Source organism: Peromyscus eremicus, chromosome 7, assembly GCF_949786415.1.
Source record: "Peromyscus eremicus chromosome 7, PerEre_H2_v1, whole genome shotgun sequence".
NCBI lineage: Eukaryota > Metazoa > Chordata > Mammalia > Rodentia > Cricetidae > Peromyscus > Peromyscus eremicus.
The window spans coordinates 4535144-4555759 of NC_081422.1; the positions used below are offsets into that span (position 1 = coordinate 4535144).

The 20616-nt window shown below is 38.1% G+C and overlaps 1 protein-coding gene across 1 annotated transcript in view; it reads right to left on the reverse strand.

Annotated features, from left to right (window-relative positions):
• Dync2h1 (dynein cytoplasmic 2 heavy chain 1) overlaps window positions 1–20616 on the reverse strand; it is a 228876-nt gene that overhangs the window by 162429 nt on the left and 45831 nt on the right. Inside the window, exons 34-47 of the mRNA XM_059267214.1 lie at window positions 20282–20464; window positions 19484–19707; window positions 18523–18638; window positions 15086–15285; window positions 13798–14062; window positions 11804–12011; window positions 9317–9446; window positions 7121–7276; window positions 5647–5906; window positions 5109–5355; window positions 3701–3852; window positions 1861–2005; window positions 780–882; window positions 124–291 (exon numbers count right to left, since the gene is read on the reverse strand). Coding sequence (XP_059123197.1) covers window positions 124–291; window positions 780–882; window positions 1861–2005; window positions 3701–3852; window positions 5109–5355; window positions 5647–5906; window positions 7121–7276; window positions 9317–9446; window positions 11804–12011; window positions 13798–14062; window positions 15086–15285; window positions 18523–18638; window positions 19484–19707; window positions 20282–20464 — 2557 coding nt within the window. The remainder of the gene's footprint in view (window positions 1–123; window positions 292–779; window positions 883–1860; window positions 2006–3700; window positions 3853–5108; window positions 5356–5646; window positions 5907–7120; window positions 7277–9316; window positions 9447–11803; window positions 12012–13797; window positions 14063–15085; window positions 15286–18522; window positions 18639–19483; window positions 19708–20281; window positions 20465–20616) is intronic.

The following is a 20616-nucleotide window of genomic DNA, read 5'->3' on the forward strand; positions in this document are numbered from 1 at the left end:
GAAAATTAAAATTTAAATCATCCAAAGTTTTATTTATTGAAACATGAAATCATGTATCATGTCAGAAACAAAATTTTAAGATACCCAGAACACTACACATTGACATGACCTTTCTTTGATTACCTGCCATGTTGTCTAGTATATCTGAGCCCCAGTCTCCTTGGAACACTGAAGTTAAAATGTTATCAAACAAATGCAGCTCCTTGACACCAACGATTTTGTCTCGAAACAATCGCCGGGCTTCATAGGCTACAATTTCTAGCACATAATCTAATGGATGGTTGGAAGATCCTAAGAAAGGCAAAATTTTTCTTTAATTGTAATACGTCTTAAATTATTTTCAAGAGTTGGTTTAACATAATATTTTGAAATAAATAGTGAGGATCTACATACCATAATTTTGGCAGCAGGTAAATAGAAGAAATAGAAAAACAGTTAAAGTTCATTCCTTTAATAAATTGGTATGTTTTAAACACTATAGTTGTTCAATACAATTACTATTTCCAAACTGCATAATAAAACTGGTTTGGGTATGAAAGAAAATGTTTTAGCTTTTCTAAGATCAAATTTGTATAGTAATAAACAGGTTAGAAAAAGGAATACAATAAATTATTACCTTCATAATAGTAATAAACATAATGGAGCTATTTAAATTGAATGTAATAATAGTCATTTTTAAATATTATAATCAGTCCCAATATTTAATGTTCCTATTATGAGTACAATTTATAGTATAATTACACACACACACACACACACACACCCCAAAAAAAACTCACCTCCTTCTAAATCATATCTGAACAAGCCAAGAACCCACTGAGTAAGAATGCAGGGTGTAAAGAAATAGTGGCTATAATCATCAACTGTGAATTTGGCCCGCACCTGAAAAAGAAGACAGGATAACCAGCCGACTTTTAGCTATTTCATCATCCTATTCACTTTCCGCCACCATAGACTTAGAGGGAGACCAATTTTTAGCTGTGGATAAATCTTACTTCAATAGAACTGATTTTTAAAAATTATCCTATATAATATGTCCTATACATTTTACTTTTGTACTTATTTTTGTGGCAGAATCTCACACTATGACCCACGCCGGCCTAGAATTCACTTATAACTCATGGCAATCTTTTTGCCTCAAGTATGCAAGGACTGATTCCAGGCATGCCCCACCACATCCAGCTACTTATGCACTTTAAAATATTACTCCAAGATAGGTGCACAGGCTTCAAAAGACTGCCAAAGTCTGTGTGGGGCAAGGGGGCAGCTATAGAAACTAAATAGGCTGACTAACATGATAAAATCACAGTTGAAATTCTAAAGAACCCACAAAACTGAATAAAACCACTCCAAAGGTTTTCTAGTGTTCAGAACCAGAATGCTGCTGTAGCTTCAGGAGGCCACTGAAGAAATCAAAGAGCTTAAAGACCAGCCCCACCTCACAGCCAGAGCCACGACTCTTAGTGTTACCTTGACTATTCAATACATGGATGCATTTTGAAAAGTGGCCTGCCTTTTCTAACTTACCTCTCCCTGCTTCTACACCGTCTTTTATGAGCCTCCTCCACAAGCACTGCACATACTATTCCTTTTACCTAACAAAACTTCACCTCCAAATACTTTGTGATTTTCTACTGTTACTGTTTTCCTAATTCAGATCAAATTTTACTTCTTCTTTAACTACCATACACGCAAAGTCATTCAGTCTGTGCTCCTGGGCAGGTCCTGTAACTGGAATACATGGTTACTCTGCCATCTTTCACACCATATCAACTATGACAGGAAGGAAAGGCTAGGATAGCAGCACCAAGACCAGGATGAAGTCAACAGAGCTGGAAACAACAACACAAACATATGTACCTGTTCATACACCTGCACCATAGAGCCTGCCAGGAGATAAATCTTTGATGAAGAACCCCAGATAGAATGATTCTTCAGATTTTTGTGCAGAACTGCTTCCAAATATGCTCCATAGATTGTCTGTAGCTGCTCTCTTTCTGGGTAACTAACGGAGGAAGACAAGAAGTAAGAAAGCTAAGATAAATTACTATTTTCACATTAAGATATAATGGTGTAAGTTTCCAAACTGCTCTTCTTTGAGACCCAGATCCTGGGGCTGCCCACGACTTAGAACAGACACAGTCCCTACTCCCTCTGCAAGATCCAGATCCCGGAGCTGCCCACGGCTTAGAACACTCAGTTCCTACTCTCTCTGCAAAAACCGATTAGATCCCTCAGTGTCTATTCTCCAGCACTGGAAAGCTTTATCAAAGACTGTAATCAAAATATTTAAAAATAAAAAGTGAAAAGCCTCTCATCTTCAGAATAAAACAGGATATTTTACTTAAGGAACCCATTTTGAGTTAAGTAAAGCCTATACACAGAGCAGTAATCTAGATCAGTAGTCTAAGAAAATAAATAACACAACAAGTCAAAATTTATTTCCATGTGAATTAACTGGCAATAATAACATCTCAGAAAAAACAACATCCATAGATAAAATGTAGTTAGCGGGAATATGTAAACTGACAAAGGTTACTAAAGTGAAAAAAATCACAAAAGGACAGTGCTATAAACACAGAACTCAGAAACCCCAGTCACATCCATGATCACAAGGATGGACTGATGGATTCCATCCCAACTCACATGACCCAACTCTCCTTTCATCAGATTCAACTCTTTTTACTTATCTCCATAAAATTAAATAATATTAGTTTTGTGAGACATTTATGTCTAAAATGTATCAGTTTCATATATTTAAAAGAAATCAAATATGTTGAAGAGCCATCTGCACTCCAATGGTCCCTGCAGTATTATTCACAACAGCCAAAAAAAAAAAAAAAAAAAAAAAACCCTAAGCATCCAACAATTGATGAGTGAAAGTAATGTGGTACATACACACAAGGAAATAAGAGTAAACCATATAAATAATGAAACCCAGGCACTTCAAACAATATGGATAGGACAGGAACTCATTATGTTAAGCAAATAAACCAAGCACAGAAATACAGGCAAGACAGCACATGGTTTCTGTCACATGCTCTAAAAACACTGCTCATACACAAATGGAGAACAGAATGGCCATTCCCAGGGGCTGGAATCAGTAGAAAAGAAAGGAGGTTGGGAAAGGCTGACGATGAGACAAAGCTGCATCTGGACAACAGCTGCATCTGGACTGCAGCTGCATCTGGACAGCAGCTGCATCTGGACAGCAGCGAGAAGGTCTGCTGTGCGACTGGAGGCAGGGACTGTGTGTGAGAAGATTACACAGGTAAAGGAAGGGGTTTTGCAGGGCTGGGGACATAGCTCAGAATAAAACACTTGACTAGTATGAGAGGGGCCCCAGGACTAATCCCCAGTACTGCAAAAACTAAGAACCTTGAGTGTTTTCATCACAGTGATAAATATATACTCAAACAGACTTAAGCATTATGCATTAGATAACATGTCAGAACATTACATAACAAATCAACAGGCACTATATTCATGTCTTAACTAAAAAATACAGATTTAAAGCTACTAGTCAGCTCCTACACCTGATGTTTAGGGGTGCAGACATACAGAGTCCTATAAACGACTACTGCCAAAAGTTCGGAAAAATGTATCAGCTTAGCCATTTTACTTTCTACATTTTGAAGTATTCTTGTGAGTATCTTGAATAAAATGTAAAAAAACAAAAAACTGTTACTAAGATACGTACTCCACGGCACAAAGACGAACAATAGACGTAAACCTGGTGGTGAGCTTGTGTCTCCCCAGCCTTCCTCCAGCTGACATGGAAGCTACAATTTGAATATTCTCCAGACCAACCCATTCCAAATTTTCATCATAAAATCCTTGGTATGTCAATACCTATATGAAAACAGATGTTCATAAGTGGTTTATACTTTAGATTTCTCTAATCATATTACAATCATGAACCGGTTACTTGTCTCCTTGCCCTGACAAAAGCCACATAAGACAAGTTTTGTTCTACAGTTTAAGGGAACACAATCCGCCTAGCATGCCAGGCCGGGCAGCAGGAGTCAGGAAACAGTGACACTCTGCTGCCTAGATCCTGCTCCATTTGACTTAGTCAGGTTCCAGCAAAATGAATTGTACAGCCTACATGTAAGGTGGGTCTTCCCACCTTCATTAAACAACTCTAGAAAATCCTTGTACACACACCAAGAGATTTTTTTTTTTTGTATGACGATTACAAAACTTGTCAATTTGATCATCAAGATTAACCATAACATAGTGTTATTTGAATTTTAATTATTTCCAAGTGCAACCATCACCCTTTACCTAACACAGTAATTGAAGACTGAAACATTTTAAATTTTTACATCACTGAAAACTGATATTTTTCTTTTTTTTTAAAGATTTATTTTATTTATTATATATAATATATATATGTGTGTGCCTGCAGGCCAGAAGAGAGCACAAGATCTCATTACAGATGGTTGTGAGTCACTATGCAGTTGCTGGGAATTGAACTCAGGACCTCTGGAAGAACAATCAGTGCTCTTAACCTCTGAGCCATCTCTCCAACCCCTGAAAACTGATATTTTTCTACCCTGTATTCAATTCATGTTATCCGAATCTTCTTCTTTTAAAGTGGTTTCACTCCATTAAACATTATAAATCTACTAGCAATTATTTAAAAAAAGCCAAGAGTCAGGAAATAATAAGGAAAATATTTTAGGCTTTTCCATAACTATATTATCACATTCTACAGTTGCATAGTCCATATAAACATAGAAAACTCTAAAAATCTAGAGCTGCTAATATGATGCATACAGGAAGAAATCGTTGACACTGAGTAAGAACCCCAGGCTTATAGAGAAAGAGTAACTACTGTCAGAGGTAAGCACAGCCAACCATCAAGTGAAGGCCTCCCCAGGGCCAGCTGCAGGCTCCCTGACTGCTTTAGGTAGGGAGGGTAAGTAATAGATTTCTAAATGGGGAATGGCTGACCAGAACAAGACTTAAATATTTCATGTATTTAAATTCTAATGACACATACTAGATAAAACTGGTCCAAGAAAAGTAGATTTTTTTATCTATGAGAAAAGCCAACAGACTGGCTCCAATTATAGGCAAATGCAGCAGCTGCGAAGACTCACCTGCTGGAGGAAAGCCACCAGTGTGCTGGTGCCCCACTTGTCAAGCTTGGGTAGGTTGATATCTTTTAGGTACAGAACAAGTCTTTCACAATCTTTCGGTCGGTACACTCGACCAGTGTTTGTACTGATGACCATGCAAGTCTGGCTCAGCTTCTGCAGAAGATGCCGAGAAGTGGTCTGAGCACTGCAATGGACGGTGGCAATCTCCGTGGAGCGGAGCTGAGAGAAGGCATACCTGAGCAGCATCCTACGAGACACAGGTGACATCTCAGGGGAGACAGCTGACACTGGGGGACATCTCACTGGGAAAATGTGTCCAACTAAACACTCCTTCTAAATTATTTCAGATTATGTTGAGAATGAATATGATATGGTTTCCATGATCATCATGGTAACTTTCTAACTTTTAAACTGGAGTGGGGGTGGGGGTGGGGATGTGTATTTTAAAGTATTCCTAGAATTCTTGCAGACCTCCTAAGTTCAGTTGTACAAAGTATATAGAATTCACAGTATGTACCTTTGAAAACATTTTTCTTACCCTTTGCCACATCCTTCTGGTCCTACAAGAATAAACGGCTGTTTAGTATCAGAACTCAGCCAAGGTTTGAAATAATCTAGACCTCGCTGCATGTCGGGAGTCTGGATGACAGGGAGGGTATGACCACTGCTGAAGTCATCAGCTGTCAGGCTCTCTGGCTTCTTAAGCATGTAGGATGCTAACTGTCCTCGATCCGAGTCATAGTAGGTGTCCATTGGTCTATGAGAGTCTGGAGGGGATTCCCGTGCCCAGTTAAAGACCTTTAGAGGAAAACATTGTAATGAGGAGTTTGTACATATTCCAAACAGTGGATAAGTGTTCAAGCCATCAAAGTGAACATCTCCACAGTAAATCACCTTGTTAATAAAGTTTATATACATACCACTTCTAAGCAAATTTTAAAATTAAAATAGTATTTTATCTCAATATGATCCGAAGTAAAATAAAAATACATATAAAGCTACCAATTTGATAGATATTTACAGATATATCCAAGTTGTAGTAGCATTCTCACAAACCGCAGACTTCACGGATGCTAAAGCCCTTTATTTCCAACATTTCCCAGAAGTGACTTCAATACACCACAAATCCGATGGGTTATTCTGCTCCTCCTTACTGAAAGCTGCTGTTTGTACACAAGAATGTTTCAGAGAGCATGCAGGGAGGTGCTGAGGAGCAACAGTGAGAGGCAAGAGGACACACAGCCACGGAGAAGCCAACAGCACAGAGAGCGCCACAAACAACAGTGATGGGACACCGTGTCGGTCTTATTTAATCATTGCAAAGGGGACAAGTCCCTTGTAGGGTCTGAGAGATGGTTAAGAACACTGGCTTCTCTTCCAAAGGACCCAGGTTCAATTCTCAGCACCTGCATAAAGGCTCACAGTCATCATAACTCCAGTTGCAGGGGAGCCAACATTGTATTCTGGCCTCCACAGGCCCAGGCATGCACATGGTGCACAGACATACATGCAGGAAAACATCCACACACACAAAAGAAAAGGAAAAGGAAAGCATTGTCCTTCATGATCTAAAAATGGCTTTCTAACCAACTGGCTCAAACGCAATCTGACATTATTAAGACAATAATTAGAAATAGTCCAGCATTTCTAAGTGCTAACACTATTCTATTTAAAAGAATTATTTAAAGCTAAATGAAATACTGGCATATATTCCTATGGCTAAGTAAATTCAAGCCTAATTTATACTTTTATGTTCCAAGCCTTATCTTATTACAAAATACCATAAAATTTTGAGAATACCAGAAACCCTAAGTTTGATACACAGAACCATGTATACACACACAAACATGCATACAGACCCATACAGATACATATGTCCTGTTAGTCTACCAAATGAATAAATTCATAACTGAAGCTGCATGCCTTAGAACTACATCACTGTGTGTTGAGACTTAAGGGTCAAGAAAAGCTGAAGAATGTGGTTGAAAAAGAGGCTGAACAATGGCCCTTACCTCCTTGGTAAATTCCAGACGAGATTTCATGTTCAGATTTCCACCCAGTCCTCGTATAAGATTAATAATAAACTGGTCATGATCTTTACATCCATGAAGGTGGGATAAACCATTCATGACAGTCCCAACCAAACTTGTTTCTACCACGTAGTCATTCTGTTGATTAAAATTCATGTAACCAAGGCAGAAAAAACAATTATCAACCAGCAAATGCAAAACCATATAAATAGACATAGATTACTGCCAAACAACCTTTAAATACATCTCTCTCATTCTATAGGAAGTATGGATGTTATTCAGTTTACATATATACTTTGAAAATACAAGAATAATTTTTAAAAGTAATTATGTATTTTGAACTATAAACACTAGAATTCTCAAATAGTTACAATGATGTACATCCTCAGCCTGAAGAATATACATACATGTTTTTAAAGCTTTAGACAAGAGGTAAGGTGTGGTTCACATCTGAAATGCCCACCACAGTTTCATGTTCTGAGGCCTGTCTCCAATCTGTAACATGTTGTGTAGTTACAAGCTTTAACAGGCAAGATCTAGTAGGTAGAAGTCAGTCCCTAGAGGGAACCCTTTCTTCACATTTACAGCCACCCTGGCTCTGTCCTATTTTCTCTGCTTTTTGCCACCAAAGTGAGGCACGGTGATGCAAGGTGCCCCAGCGCCAGCCACCACGGCCATGACCTCCATCAACTCCGCCCTGCTTCTTGGTCATGATGGACTAAAGGTTCTGAAACTACGAGCCGAAATCTCTCTCGTGCCTTAACAGTGGCACAAAAGTAACTGCTACAAACATGACCTATTCATTTTCCACCTCTCTTCCGTCTACTCTAGGATTTAATCATCTTACCCTGTCATATCAAATCTCATACATAAGTCTACTCTATCTAGTAGTACACCCTAATCCAAACATTCACACAGGTATTAACACCAGTAACTTAACAGATCTCAAGACATCAGCACTGCTAGGCTCTGTATATCTTACTTAAATGAAACAATGATGAAAAGATGCCAGAGGCAGACATCAGGCATCTCAGCACCAGTACCAACTGCCCACTCACTCTCCTTAACAAGCCTGCTCTGGGAACTCACTAAGGGGAATGGCAGGTTTAGTCCCTGTCCTCAAGGAACATCCAGGCAAGTGCGGACAGGTACTAATATTGTTGGTGAGTGTTAGGATGGAAGCAAGGGAGAGAAACACCTTCATCATACTACAGGAGTAGGAAAACCTTCCTTTTCTAAAGACTGGGAAAAACTAATTAATTTGCAATATTTTAATACTCATCTAATTTCTCCAGCTTTCATCCTCACACAGGAAGAAAAGCAAACAGAAAAGGATGAAAAACTAGAGCAAATTTTCAATTTTTATGTATTTTGATCAATATGAAAATGTGACTTCTAGATCAAGTTCAAACTAACAATCATTTGACTTCAAAGAAACTGCTGCTATTTAATTTCTGTTTAATATGTTTAAGTTTTTCATAAAATTAATAACATGAAATAAAAGCCACATTAAAACTCATGTATATATGGAAACCCCCTACAGTCTTCTTTTCATGCTAAGGGTCACTCATGCCTCATGGTAAAGCACCAACATAGCAGTATTCCTGCCATGCTGGTGGACATTGGTGATGTGTTCACGTGGCATTCATGGCCCAGAGACACCCCTCTCTAGGAAGGCATGACCTTACTAGCTTTCATCTCAGTCCCTCAAGTATTAGACTTCACAAATTCAGATGTCCATTTTTATTGCATAAGCAAATGTTTCAAATATTACTATAAGTAACTCGCCATCCATTTTTACTAGCTTAGTAATGTATTTAACATGAGATACATGATATAACATGATTCTCATAGTTTCAGAACCTTTAGTCCCTCATGACAGGAAGCAGAGTGGAGTAATTATGAACAGTAAAATGAGACAAGGTGGTTTTTCCACTGAGAAAAAGACATTCTAGTATTCAACCTTTTTAGTTAAATTAGGCAAGATTCTATAGACACAAACATGAAGCCTTCTTATTTAGCTAATATAAGCAATGTAAGTGGAGAGAAGGACAGCAGCGATGGCATCTACTCTACACCCCACTCCCAGCAGAGCTCTACCACAAAGCAGCAAACGCAGGCACAATTCCTGATTATACATCCCACCTCTCTGATCATGAAATATCATGGTCAGCTCACCTGCTTTAAAACCCACTGTAAAGCTTTTGAAAAATAATCTCCAATCCAGTTCTCAAGATTACTTCTGTATTCAGCAGGCTGATTCCTCAACCAAGATTTTATCAGAGAATTAAGATCTGTCTCTTCATCACTGCAAGGATTAACACAAACATGCCAGTTATTTAGGAAGAAACTGTCAACTAACTTCAAACCAATTCCTGCTCCTAGGGATGTCATTCCATCAAGGGTCAAGTGTCAGCACAGAAAGCCGGCACTGGTAACTTCTGTGTGTGTGTGTGTGTGTGTGTGTGTGTGTGTGTGTGTGTGTGTCTGCGTGTGTGTGTGTGTGTGTGTGTGTGTGTGTGCGCGCGCTTACACACACTGTAGAACACTAGCAGCACTCCAGACCCTACTTAAAAGTTCTCATTGGGCCTCTCCATGGACAAATGCTCAGCAACATCAAGAAATAAAGGAAACCCAAAAGGTCCAAGGTAGAGCACGCAGCGACCTCCGAGTTTACAGCTATGTTTTACATGAAATCACACATATCTGTTGTGCCTCCCACAACCAATGCCTGTGCCACCAACAATTTACAACCCTCTGCAGCAATATGTGACCCTCTGCTAAATGGTCACAGCACCCCTTCCAAAGTCTTTTTTTAGTCTCACTCTTTTTATGCAGTCTTTCTAATATATTTAAATTAATGTAAAATAAACAATAAATATTCAATAAGAATTTTTAAATTTACCTGTAAACTTACCTTTTACTATAATATTTTCACAAGATTATAACACTGAATAAATGATAAATTTATACAAATATTACAATGAAACTATATACCTAAAATAATATTATCTTAATAATTTACCCTAATATCAATTGAAGTTTATGATTAGTTTCTTATAAATGTTTCTTAAAATACTTACAGTAAAATAAGCAGTTAAATAATTTTAAAACATAATCTAAACCCAAGTGATTACAGACAGCAATGTGCCATTCACAACATTACAAAATACAGGCATTATGAATAACAAATTCTAAACATTTTTGCCAAACTATTACTCATTTGGGAAAATGAAACTGGTCCAAATGGTCAAGTTCTGGTTCGTGACTGAGTACATCACTTCTAAAACTAGTTAGCACACATGACATCTAAAACTAATTAGTACTCATTTTTGCTCTTTACGCCTCTTCTCGGTTCACTGGAAAAGTAAGCAAACACTTAGGAAAGAGGTTGTCAAGCTGTATGCAGAGGTTAGTCTTCAGGACCAATTATATCTGAATTAGTCCTAAACTCTTATGATTTATAACTCTGTAACTAAGATGTGCTCCTGAGATTTAAATACGATAGACTAGTACTTATTTAGTATGCTTACATCTCTGAATTCAATCACAGTATTTAAATCTTTTTTTAAATTTATTTATTTTTTTACAAAACAGGTTTTTTTCATTTTAATAACAATCCCAGTTCCCCCTCCCTCCTCTTCTCCCACTCCCCCCGCTCCCCCCATCCCACCCCCATCCACTCCTCAGAGAAGATAAGGCCTCCCTTGGGGTGGTCAACAAAGTCTGGCATACTAAGTTGAGGCAGGACCAAGCCCCTCCCCAAGGTGTCAGGCTGACAAGGTATCCCACCCTGGAAATGTGTTCCAAAAAGGCATTTCATGCACTGGGGATAAGTCCTGGTCCCACTGCCAGGAGCTCCCCAAACAGATCTAGCCATATAACTGTCAACCACATAGTTCAATCTCATGCATGTTCCCTACCTGACAGGCCAGAGTCCATGAGCTCCCACCAGTTTGGGTCAGCTGTCTCTGTGGTTTGCCCCATCATGATCTTGACCTCACTTGCTCCTGTGATCCCTCCTCCCTCTCTTTAACTGAAGTCTAGGAGCTCAGCCCAGTGCTTAGTTGGCCATGAGGGAAATGCAAATCAAAACGACTCTGAGATACTATCTTATACCTGTCGGAATGGCTAAGATCAAAATAGCTAACAACAGCCTGTGTTGGAGAGGATGTGAGTAGGGGGAACACTCTTCCACTGCTAGTGGGAGTGCAATCTTGTACAGCCACTCAAGAAATCAATATGGCAGTTTATCAAAAAATTGGGAATCAACCTACCTCAAGACCCAGCAATACGCTATTGGGCATATACCAAAAAGATGCTCAATCATACCACAAGGTCACTTGCTCAATCATGTTCATAGCAGCATTATTCATAATAGCCAGAACCTGGAAACAACCTAGCTGCCCCTCAACCAAAGAACTGGATATTTAAAAATTTGTTTGAAGGAAATTAAATACTTGCTATTTCTCTTAAAGAAAATAATGCTTAACCGAATTGCTAAAAGAATTCATATATAATAAAACAAACTCTAAATCAATTAAAATCCGTTAAACATAGATTCAATCAATATGTACACATTATTTATCTATTCCTAACTTAGTTATGAAATCAAAATGACAAAGACTATTCTAATATATCATATAGAAATGACCTGTGGCTTACCTCAGAAATATCATTCCCATTCTAGATATTGTGGCTGGTGAAGCACAGCTTAAATCATGAGTTTCAAATACAAAGTTAACATTTGGGCCAAACTGAATCCTTTCTCCACTGGGCATGGTGAGCAGCCGATTATCATCCAGAACAGAATTCAGAGATTCTATCCATTCAGGGTCAATGTCACCATCACAAATTATCCATGAGCTGACTTCTATTTCCAAATCACAAGAATGAAGAATTTAAAAAATCACACACACACACACACACACACACATACACACACACACACACACACACACACACACGGATATGCCAGATACTGCTAACAGTCCAACATAGAGAATAAAGTAACTTTCGCTGGGCAGTGGTGATAGCACACACCTTTAATCCCAGCACTCAGGAGGCAGAGGCAGGCGGATCTCTGTGAGTTCGAGGCCAGCCTGGGCTACCAAGTGAGTTCCAGGACAAGCTCCAAAGTTATACAGAGAAACCCTGTCTCAAAAAAAAAAAAAAAAAAAAAAAAAAAAAAAGAATAAAGTAACTTTCATTAGTTAGAACTAATTTCCATCTTAATATAAAAAGCAGAGCTGAGCAAGTTGCAGTGTCATAGTCAACAGTGCTATGCATGTGCTAGAGAAGCTGTGGGCAATCCTGCCTCTGCTGCCCGAAGCTCAGCTACAGCCCATAAGATATTATTGTGGTCTCTAACCATACAGATTGAACTTACAATATCCCTTAAAACATAGTATGTAAGATGGATATTCCTATTCCTATGACATACCTCTAAAATAATCTCCCAAGCTATGTGTTTGGCCATGCCATGAGAATACATCAATATCTGCTATATAATGTCTCTTTTAGAAATATGGGAAACCTAATTTTCATGAGAAATAAAATACTGACTACTGCCATGGATTTTAGTGCTTTCAAGGATGACCTGAAATGGGAAGAGCACTAACTAGGCTGCACACATACAATGCCTGTAGTCTTTTCAAGAACAGAGACATTTTACCCATCCTTCCTAAAATCAGAGTGCTTCAAATTGTCCTTAGGCCTTTTAAACAATTCAAAGAGGGAAATGTCACCAATAGTGTGAGAAAGGGGTAGTATGTTGTCTCTATTTAATGCAGCATTACAAGAAAAAAGAAAAAACTTCGTTGAAAAGCCCTCCACTGCCATGAATTTCTGAATAATTACCCACTGCCTTACTTGAAAAGCTACTAATTAAGACTTATCAAAAGTAGTCTATTGAGATTCTGGTCAAAAATTCTCTTTAAAACCAAGTCAAGTCAGGCACAAGCCTTTAGTACCTGCACTCTGGAGGCAGAGGCAGGCAGATGTCAATGAGTTTAAGACCAGTCTGGTCTATATAGTGAGTTCCAGGCCAAGTCTACAATAGTGAGATTCTGTCTCAAAAACACAAAATGAAAACAAGAAAACAAACAAACAAACAACTAAGTTGAGAAAATTTAGACTAAGAAGTAACTAAACTGTTTCATGTTTCACCATTTCAATTTTCAAAGTAACTCAGAATGATACATTCACATTGACAGCTTAATGATGTTCAAACACATCAATCACATTCACAAGACATATGTCAACTAATTAATCAAAGATTCTATATGCATTCAGTAAATTATCCATGAACTAGATCTTAATCAAGTTACTCTGAGTTTTGACAATATTAAAAGTCGCTATCAAGTGATAAGTCAAAAGATAGCCTGATCCAAGCACAGTTGGTGGTAAGCACCTATAATCCCAGCCAGCATTTGTAAGGCTAAATTGCCAGGAGGACCATGGGTTCCAGGCCAGCCTGGGCTACAGAGTGAGACTCTGTCCCAACAAAACAACAATAAAAAATAGTAACATCTACTAAAGTGTCAAAAGAACATCATTATAAAGAGTTTTAAGTCACACATATCTTAATAAGAACATTGTAAACATGTTATGTTATTCTCTAGGCATTATTAGGTAAAAAAAATTAGACAGTGACCAACCTTGAGGTTCACGAACTACTTGGCGAGCACTATTTGTCAAAACACCATCAGACCATTCTCGTGTATCCATGTCAATATGTCCTAATAACTGGTGTCTGGGCATAGCTTTGGGGTTCATAGTGTATTGTTTTACTACTTTGCCAATTTTACAAAGTGCAGCCCTTAACATTCTCCAAAGGGTAGACTTGCCAGCACCACTTGGACCAACAATAACAACTCCTGTCCTCTGGCGCAGCTGTTCATACAATTCTAGAGCCTTCTTCATCTGTTAGGGAAGAAACATGTTCATATATTACTTACCACATTCAGTCATACTCAGTTCTATTGACATTCGGCAAACACCCTTCTACTGGGACTTCTTTACTGGAAAATAAAAGCTCAAGTAGACCACAAGCTAAATAAATCGAACACATTTACAATGTTACCTTTAAGCTCAACATCTGTCTTTTAAAGAGGTTGCTTTGCATGAAGTTGAAAACATACATCCTTTACTTTGTTTAGTCATTCATTCACTCTGATAAATGATCTTCCTAAGTTACTAATTCATATCCTACTTCTCAACAAAAGTCAAAGCGAAATGTTCATTTTAAATAATAATTTGTTCCACATAAAGAAGCTCTGTTAAAAGAATTCCTACTAGTAAATTATCAAAGTGCAACTAAATCACATGTAATCAATAAGCAAAAGTTTATATGACCCATCTATCCATATGCAAGACACTATGATGGGCAGCAACCAGGAAAAAAAATGTTAAACAAAAACATATATTTGGGATCTGTCCCTGGAACATGGGCAAGCTTCTAGGAATCTGGTACCTGTGATGGGATGCCTTACACAGCATTGGTGCAGTGGGAAGGGGCTTCGATCTGCCTAAGCTCAGTGTGCTGGGCTCTGCTGACTCCCATGGGAGACCTTGAATTGGGGGATGTAGGGATGCAGGGTGGCTTGGGAGAGAGGACTGGAGGGTGGGAGAAGGAAGGAGGGGGATCTGTGGGTGGTATGTGGAGTGAGTAAAAAATTTCTTAATAAAGAAAAATGAAAAAAAACATATAGATGCTGTCTTTCATGAAGATTATTATCTGGTGGAGAGTTAATACATAATTAACATTAAACATGCATGGATGACAGAAGTAATGATACACTATAGCAAGAGTCCCTATTTGGAACTTGAAGACCCAAAAAGCATCCTGGAGTGAGATTAAAATTGAAAGATGAAAAACAAATTGAAAGATGACTGATAAGGATTGTTAATCAGGATTAACCTATGATAAAATACCCCTGACGTTACCTGATTGGGTATGATTTCATAATTGGCCTCCTCAAAGACTTGTCTTAATGCAGCACTTAATTCACTGTACTCTACTTCTTTAAAGTCAATTCCAGGAAAGACGTCTTTGATCAGTGCATCGAACCGGGTGCAATCAGCAAATGTGAACTTTGACATTGTATTAAGCCTCAGTGCTTGTACCACAATATGATTTTCATTAACTACAGAAAAAGTTTTATTTATAAATTATTTTTATTATCAATTCAATGATGATAAAACATTTCAAATAAGCTAGAGCCTTGACATCACTACTAATTATTAAACAGCATGCTAGAAACATTTAAAAATAGTAAATCATAAGTGCTACATTTCCTTTTCTCTGTTTTGACTACTGAGAAATAAATTGGGATTCAAATCCCTGTATACCAGACTTTCATATTAAAAAACATTATTTCTCTGAGTATCATTTCCATTTGTATATTACTTTACTTTTTATGTCATGTGGTCCTCTGATGGTCAAGTAGTTTAAAAATAATTACTATTATTACTTCAGTTTTACATACAAGGGCATTGCTGTGGGATGGTCTGTATGGCAAATGTGTTGCTGATTAGTCAATAAATAAAACACTGATTGGCCATTGGCTAGGCAGGAAGTGTAGGCGGGACAAGGAGGAGAATAAAGCTGAGAAGTGGAAGGCTGAGTCAGAGAGACACTGCCAGCCGCCACAATGAGAAACAGCATGTGAAGATGCCCGTAAGCCACGAGCCATGTGGCAAGGTATAGATTAATGGAAATGGATTAATTTAAGCTGTAAGAACAGTTAGCAAGAAGCCTGCCATGGCCATACAGTTTGTAACCAATATAAGTCTCTGTGTTTACTTGGTCGGGTCTGAGGCTATGGGACTGGCAGGTGATAGATTTGTCCTGACTGTGGGCCAGGCAGGAAAACTCTAGCTACAGGGCATTAAGTCTCGAAGACAATGACAGGGGAGCAAATGTTACAATAAGGATTCAAATTCAAATAAACCCACTCTAGATTCAAGTTTCTTCAAATTCTGATGTAATTTACAAAGAATTTTCTTCCTAAAATAACACTCTAAACCAGCAGTTCACAACATATAGGTTGAGACCCCTTTGGAGGGATTGGTCAAACATCCCTTTCACAGGGGTCACATAAGACCATTAGAAAACACAGATATTTATATTACAATACATAACAGTAGAAAATTACAGTTATGAAGTAGCAACAAAAAATAATTTTATGGTTGGGGGTCAGCACAACTTGAGGAACTGTGTTAAAGGGTCACAGCATTAGGAAGGTTGAGAACCTCTGCTCTAAGCAGTAATCTTTGATTCAACTTGATCTAACTAGCTCAAAAACCCATTCTTAAGCTAAGAGCAAATGCTCATATCATTACCAGATTCTTATTTGTAAGGCTATTCCAGACTAAGCAATAAAAATACACAAAGGCAGAGACACTATATTTGGGTTTCCTGGCATTTCCCTGTAATTGCTGACTATCAGTAAGTAGATATAAAGGAATGTAGCAGCTCCTGAGTTATTTCAAGTACTGAACTCATAGTCATTTTTATTTACTACACATGAATTTTGAATATTTCTTCAAAACCATCAAAAGTAGAAAGTTGTTAAGACCTTCACAAAACAACTGTCTACCTTTACATATGTCAACCTAGTAACAGAGTTCAAGTCACTTCCTTTTTGAAGACATGAACCTTCAGGATTAAAGCATAAACAAGTAATGTCATGTCATCCTTTTTCCATGCTCATATCTCAGTCTTTCTTCTGACGGAAGTTTTCCTTCTAGCACTTTCTGTGGAGCTTCATTAGGACAGAAATTGCTTAAATTTGTTTTTACTGTGAAATGTTCTTCTTTCTCCTTCGATTGTGATTGATAGTTTTTTAACTTAATTTTTACTAGCAACCTGAAAAAGATGAAAACTCAGCCTCTCTGGAAGGCATATATCCACAGACACAGGGCTGCTATGGAATGTTGTTCTGTATGCTGTGAATATGTGTTGCTCTGACAGGTTGATAAATAAAATGCTGATTGGCCAGTAGCCAGGCAGCAAGTATAAGCAGGATAAGCAGACAAGAAGAATTCTGGGAAGAGGAAGGCTGAGTCAGTAGTCACCAGCCAGACACAGAGGAAGCAAGATGACAAGGCAGAACTGAGAAAAGGTACCAAGCCATATGGCTAAACATAGATAAGAATTATGGGTTAATTTAAATGTAAGAGCTAGTCAGTAATAAGCCTGAGCTAATGGCCAAGCAGTTATAAACAATATTAAGCCTCTGTGTGATTATTTTATAAAAGGCTGCGGGACTGTGGATAAGAGATTAATCCCGACCATAGGCCAGACGGGACACAGGAAACCTTCCAGCTATACAGGGCCCATTTATTCTGTGTAGATGGGAGAAGAGCATTTGCTTTTGCTTTCTATGAGCCAAGTACGGTCTGAGTACATGCTGATGTGAAGAGTCTCAGCTATCCATGAAGGAGGAAAGGGAAAACCTTCACAGAAACTGCACTGATGGAAGCAGCTACTGCCCAGGGTGAGAGGCAGAGCTTCATCTTCCCTGTCTCACTTTGAGAGTAAGATAGACTTAGTGACGGGTTTACAGCCACAAACTAGGGAACAGGGGAAAATTACAATTTTACAGTAGAGAAGATTGGTCAGTACCACCTTCACCAAAGGAAGAAAGCCAACATCCCAGGTGATGTCATGCCATGCACCTAGTGACAGAACATGACAAAAAGAGCATCTGTCTCTGCCTTCTTCCCACTAAGAGCCTAATCTTACCACATATACCACCTTTGTCTATTGGAAGGAAAAGCACCATGGCGTGTTTCCAACGTCTCTGCTAACAAAGGCTCATGCTCCATGAAACACTAAACATTCCTAGAAATTTTGAGGGTGGATTCCTACAGTCTGGGGATGAACAAGCCGCTTGGTGACTGCTTTCTTGACTGTTGGGGTTGAGTTTGCTTTGTTTTGATGCAGGATCTCAACATGTTTCCCAGGCTGGCCTAGAACTGAGTCTTCCTGCCTCAGCCTCCTCAATTCTGGGATTACAGGCATACAACAAAGCCTCTGATTCTATGAACATTAATTTTAAAAGCAAGTGCATTTGATTATGCTTTTACAAATCACCACTACTTCACATGCAATGTACCCTTGAATTTTCTCATAGGATATCAGGTCAAAATTAGAAAAAAATCAGAATAAATTATACACTTTAATTTATAAAAACACAGCAAAACTGCTCAATTAATTGAGACAAGTACACCACACTATTTAAGGATGTTAAAATAGAGAAAACTCACTAAGTTTTACAGAAATTGTCTACGTTGTATCTGCAACCTTTTCAATAATATAAACTATTTTAAATTAAAGCATACTTTTAAAATTAAGTACTTTAAATAGTCAATCATACCATCTTGTTTTGTGCCATTTTTCTTCAACTGTCTTAGAAGATTCCCACTTCCTCTAAGAACAGTCTTCAATGCTCTCAATCCCCAATCGTAATGCTGCTGGGGTGTCAAAAGTTCCCTGAAGTAAAGATGTAAAAAGCTTAACTTTGCAAGAAACTACTTTTAGCATCACATCCAAAGATATGCAGACTGAGCTGCAGAAATTAATACTAGAATTTCATTCATTTACACAAGAAAACCAATCACACAAAATAATCACTCAAGGAAACAGCTAAAGGGAGAATCACGGGAACAAAGTAAACCCATCGTGAAGAGATGGTGACAAGCAGCTATTCCTGTCCTCACAAAAATCTCTGGTAGCCTAGCTTATTCCCTACCTCTAATCCCATCCTGGCTCCCTATTATCTAGTAAGTGATATACATCAGAACTCTGGGGTGTCTAGGAAGCTAAAAATGAACCTCTAATCCTAAAAATAAAACGTGAAGACATCCATCCTCAAGAGCTGCAGCTTCTGAGTGGTCAGCTAGGAAACTGGTGAAGTAAGAACCATTTAGTCAGAGCAGTCCACATAAACATCATGAAGAAATATATCAAGTTTATGACAAATAAGAAAAAGAACAGTTTTGCCAGGCAGTGGTGGCACGCACCTTTAATCCCAGCACTAGGGAGGCAGAGGCAGGTGGATCTCTGTGAGTTCAAGACCAGCCTGGTCTACAGAGTGATTTCCAGGTTAGTCAGAGCTACATTGAGAAACCCTCTCTCAGAGAAAAAATTAAAATTAAAAAAAATTTTTTAAGAACAGTTTTAATACAGATGTTTTACTATCACTTGGAATAAAATACATCATATCTACAGCACAATAAAAAGACAAACAAGCTCACCACATAAACTAGAAAAATAAGGAAATAGAAACACCAATCACTGGAAATATGAAATGTGAATATTGAAATGGGAAAACCCACCTAGACAGGTTGAAAATGGCAACCAACTTTCTGCCCAGCTCTTTGGCATCTTTGAAGCCCTCTGAATACAGAATCACCTCTGCGATAAGATCATTGTCAGGACGGGACATCGCCACTGGCCTGAAAAGCTGCTTAAGATTATCTGGAAGCTTTTGCCTTCCTCCATAACCTTTTCCAGCAGGATTCATGGTGATAAAAATTCCAGAATTAGAATTTATTTCGACCTGAAATATTAATTTAGAATATAGGCAACAAAGATTTTACAAAGAGAAATTTTATCATAATACAATTTCTACATGTAAGCCCAACATTCTAGCAAAAACAGCCTCCAATATACTAAGCATATCCTTAAGTAATACATAATGAACAGCTCAGGAACCCACAGCATTATAGTGGATTTCCTTCATAGTAAGTTTTCAAGGAATGTAAGTTTAAGAGTAGATAACTCACTTCAATGTCTATTTACTCACAGTATGTCTTTGGAAGTCATGTCAAAGAGTGATCAAAATTATAAGCTTTCAGAATTAGACAAACTTTGATTCAAATCAAGATTCCCTATACTTGTTATCAAGTCTTGGTTCCTTCATCCATAAAGTAGAATAGAAGTATTTGTATTCAAAGTCTGTACTGAGTATTTAAAGAGACAATACATGGAAACACTATATACACTGTGATAGTTCAGAAACCTGAGAGCCATTTCAGAGATGAAAAGGCTAGTCACACAGGTCACAAATTAGAGGCAGCAACGCCCAGAGACCTGTGCAGGAGCAAAGCCAAGTCACACAAGGTATCCCCTACCTCTTTGCCAAGCAGCTCACATACAGTTCTGTGATTCTTCAAAGCATCCTGAATGGTCTGGATCTGCATGGAAACAGCTGACAGCACAGCTTCCTCCAGTCTATTGAACTCATCAAAGCAACCCCAGGCCCCACACTTCACCAAACCAACAAATATTCGCCCCATTGATTTCACATCAATGCCCTGAAAATAAAAATAATTTTCATTTAAAATGATGAAAATCTCTAGTGCTAGTAATAATTTGCTTTTTTGTGCATATAAACAGATAAACTAATCATTTTACCCATCAATATCTCCTTTGCTTTTCAATAAAACTTAAGGCAAGAATAGTGGCG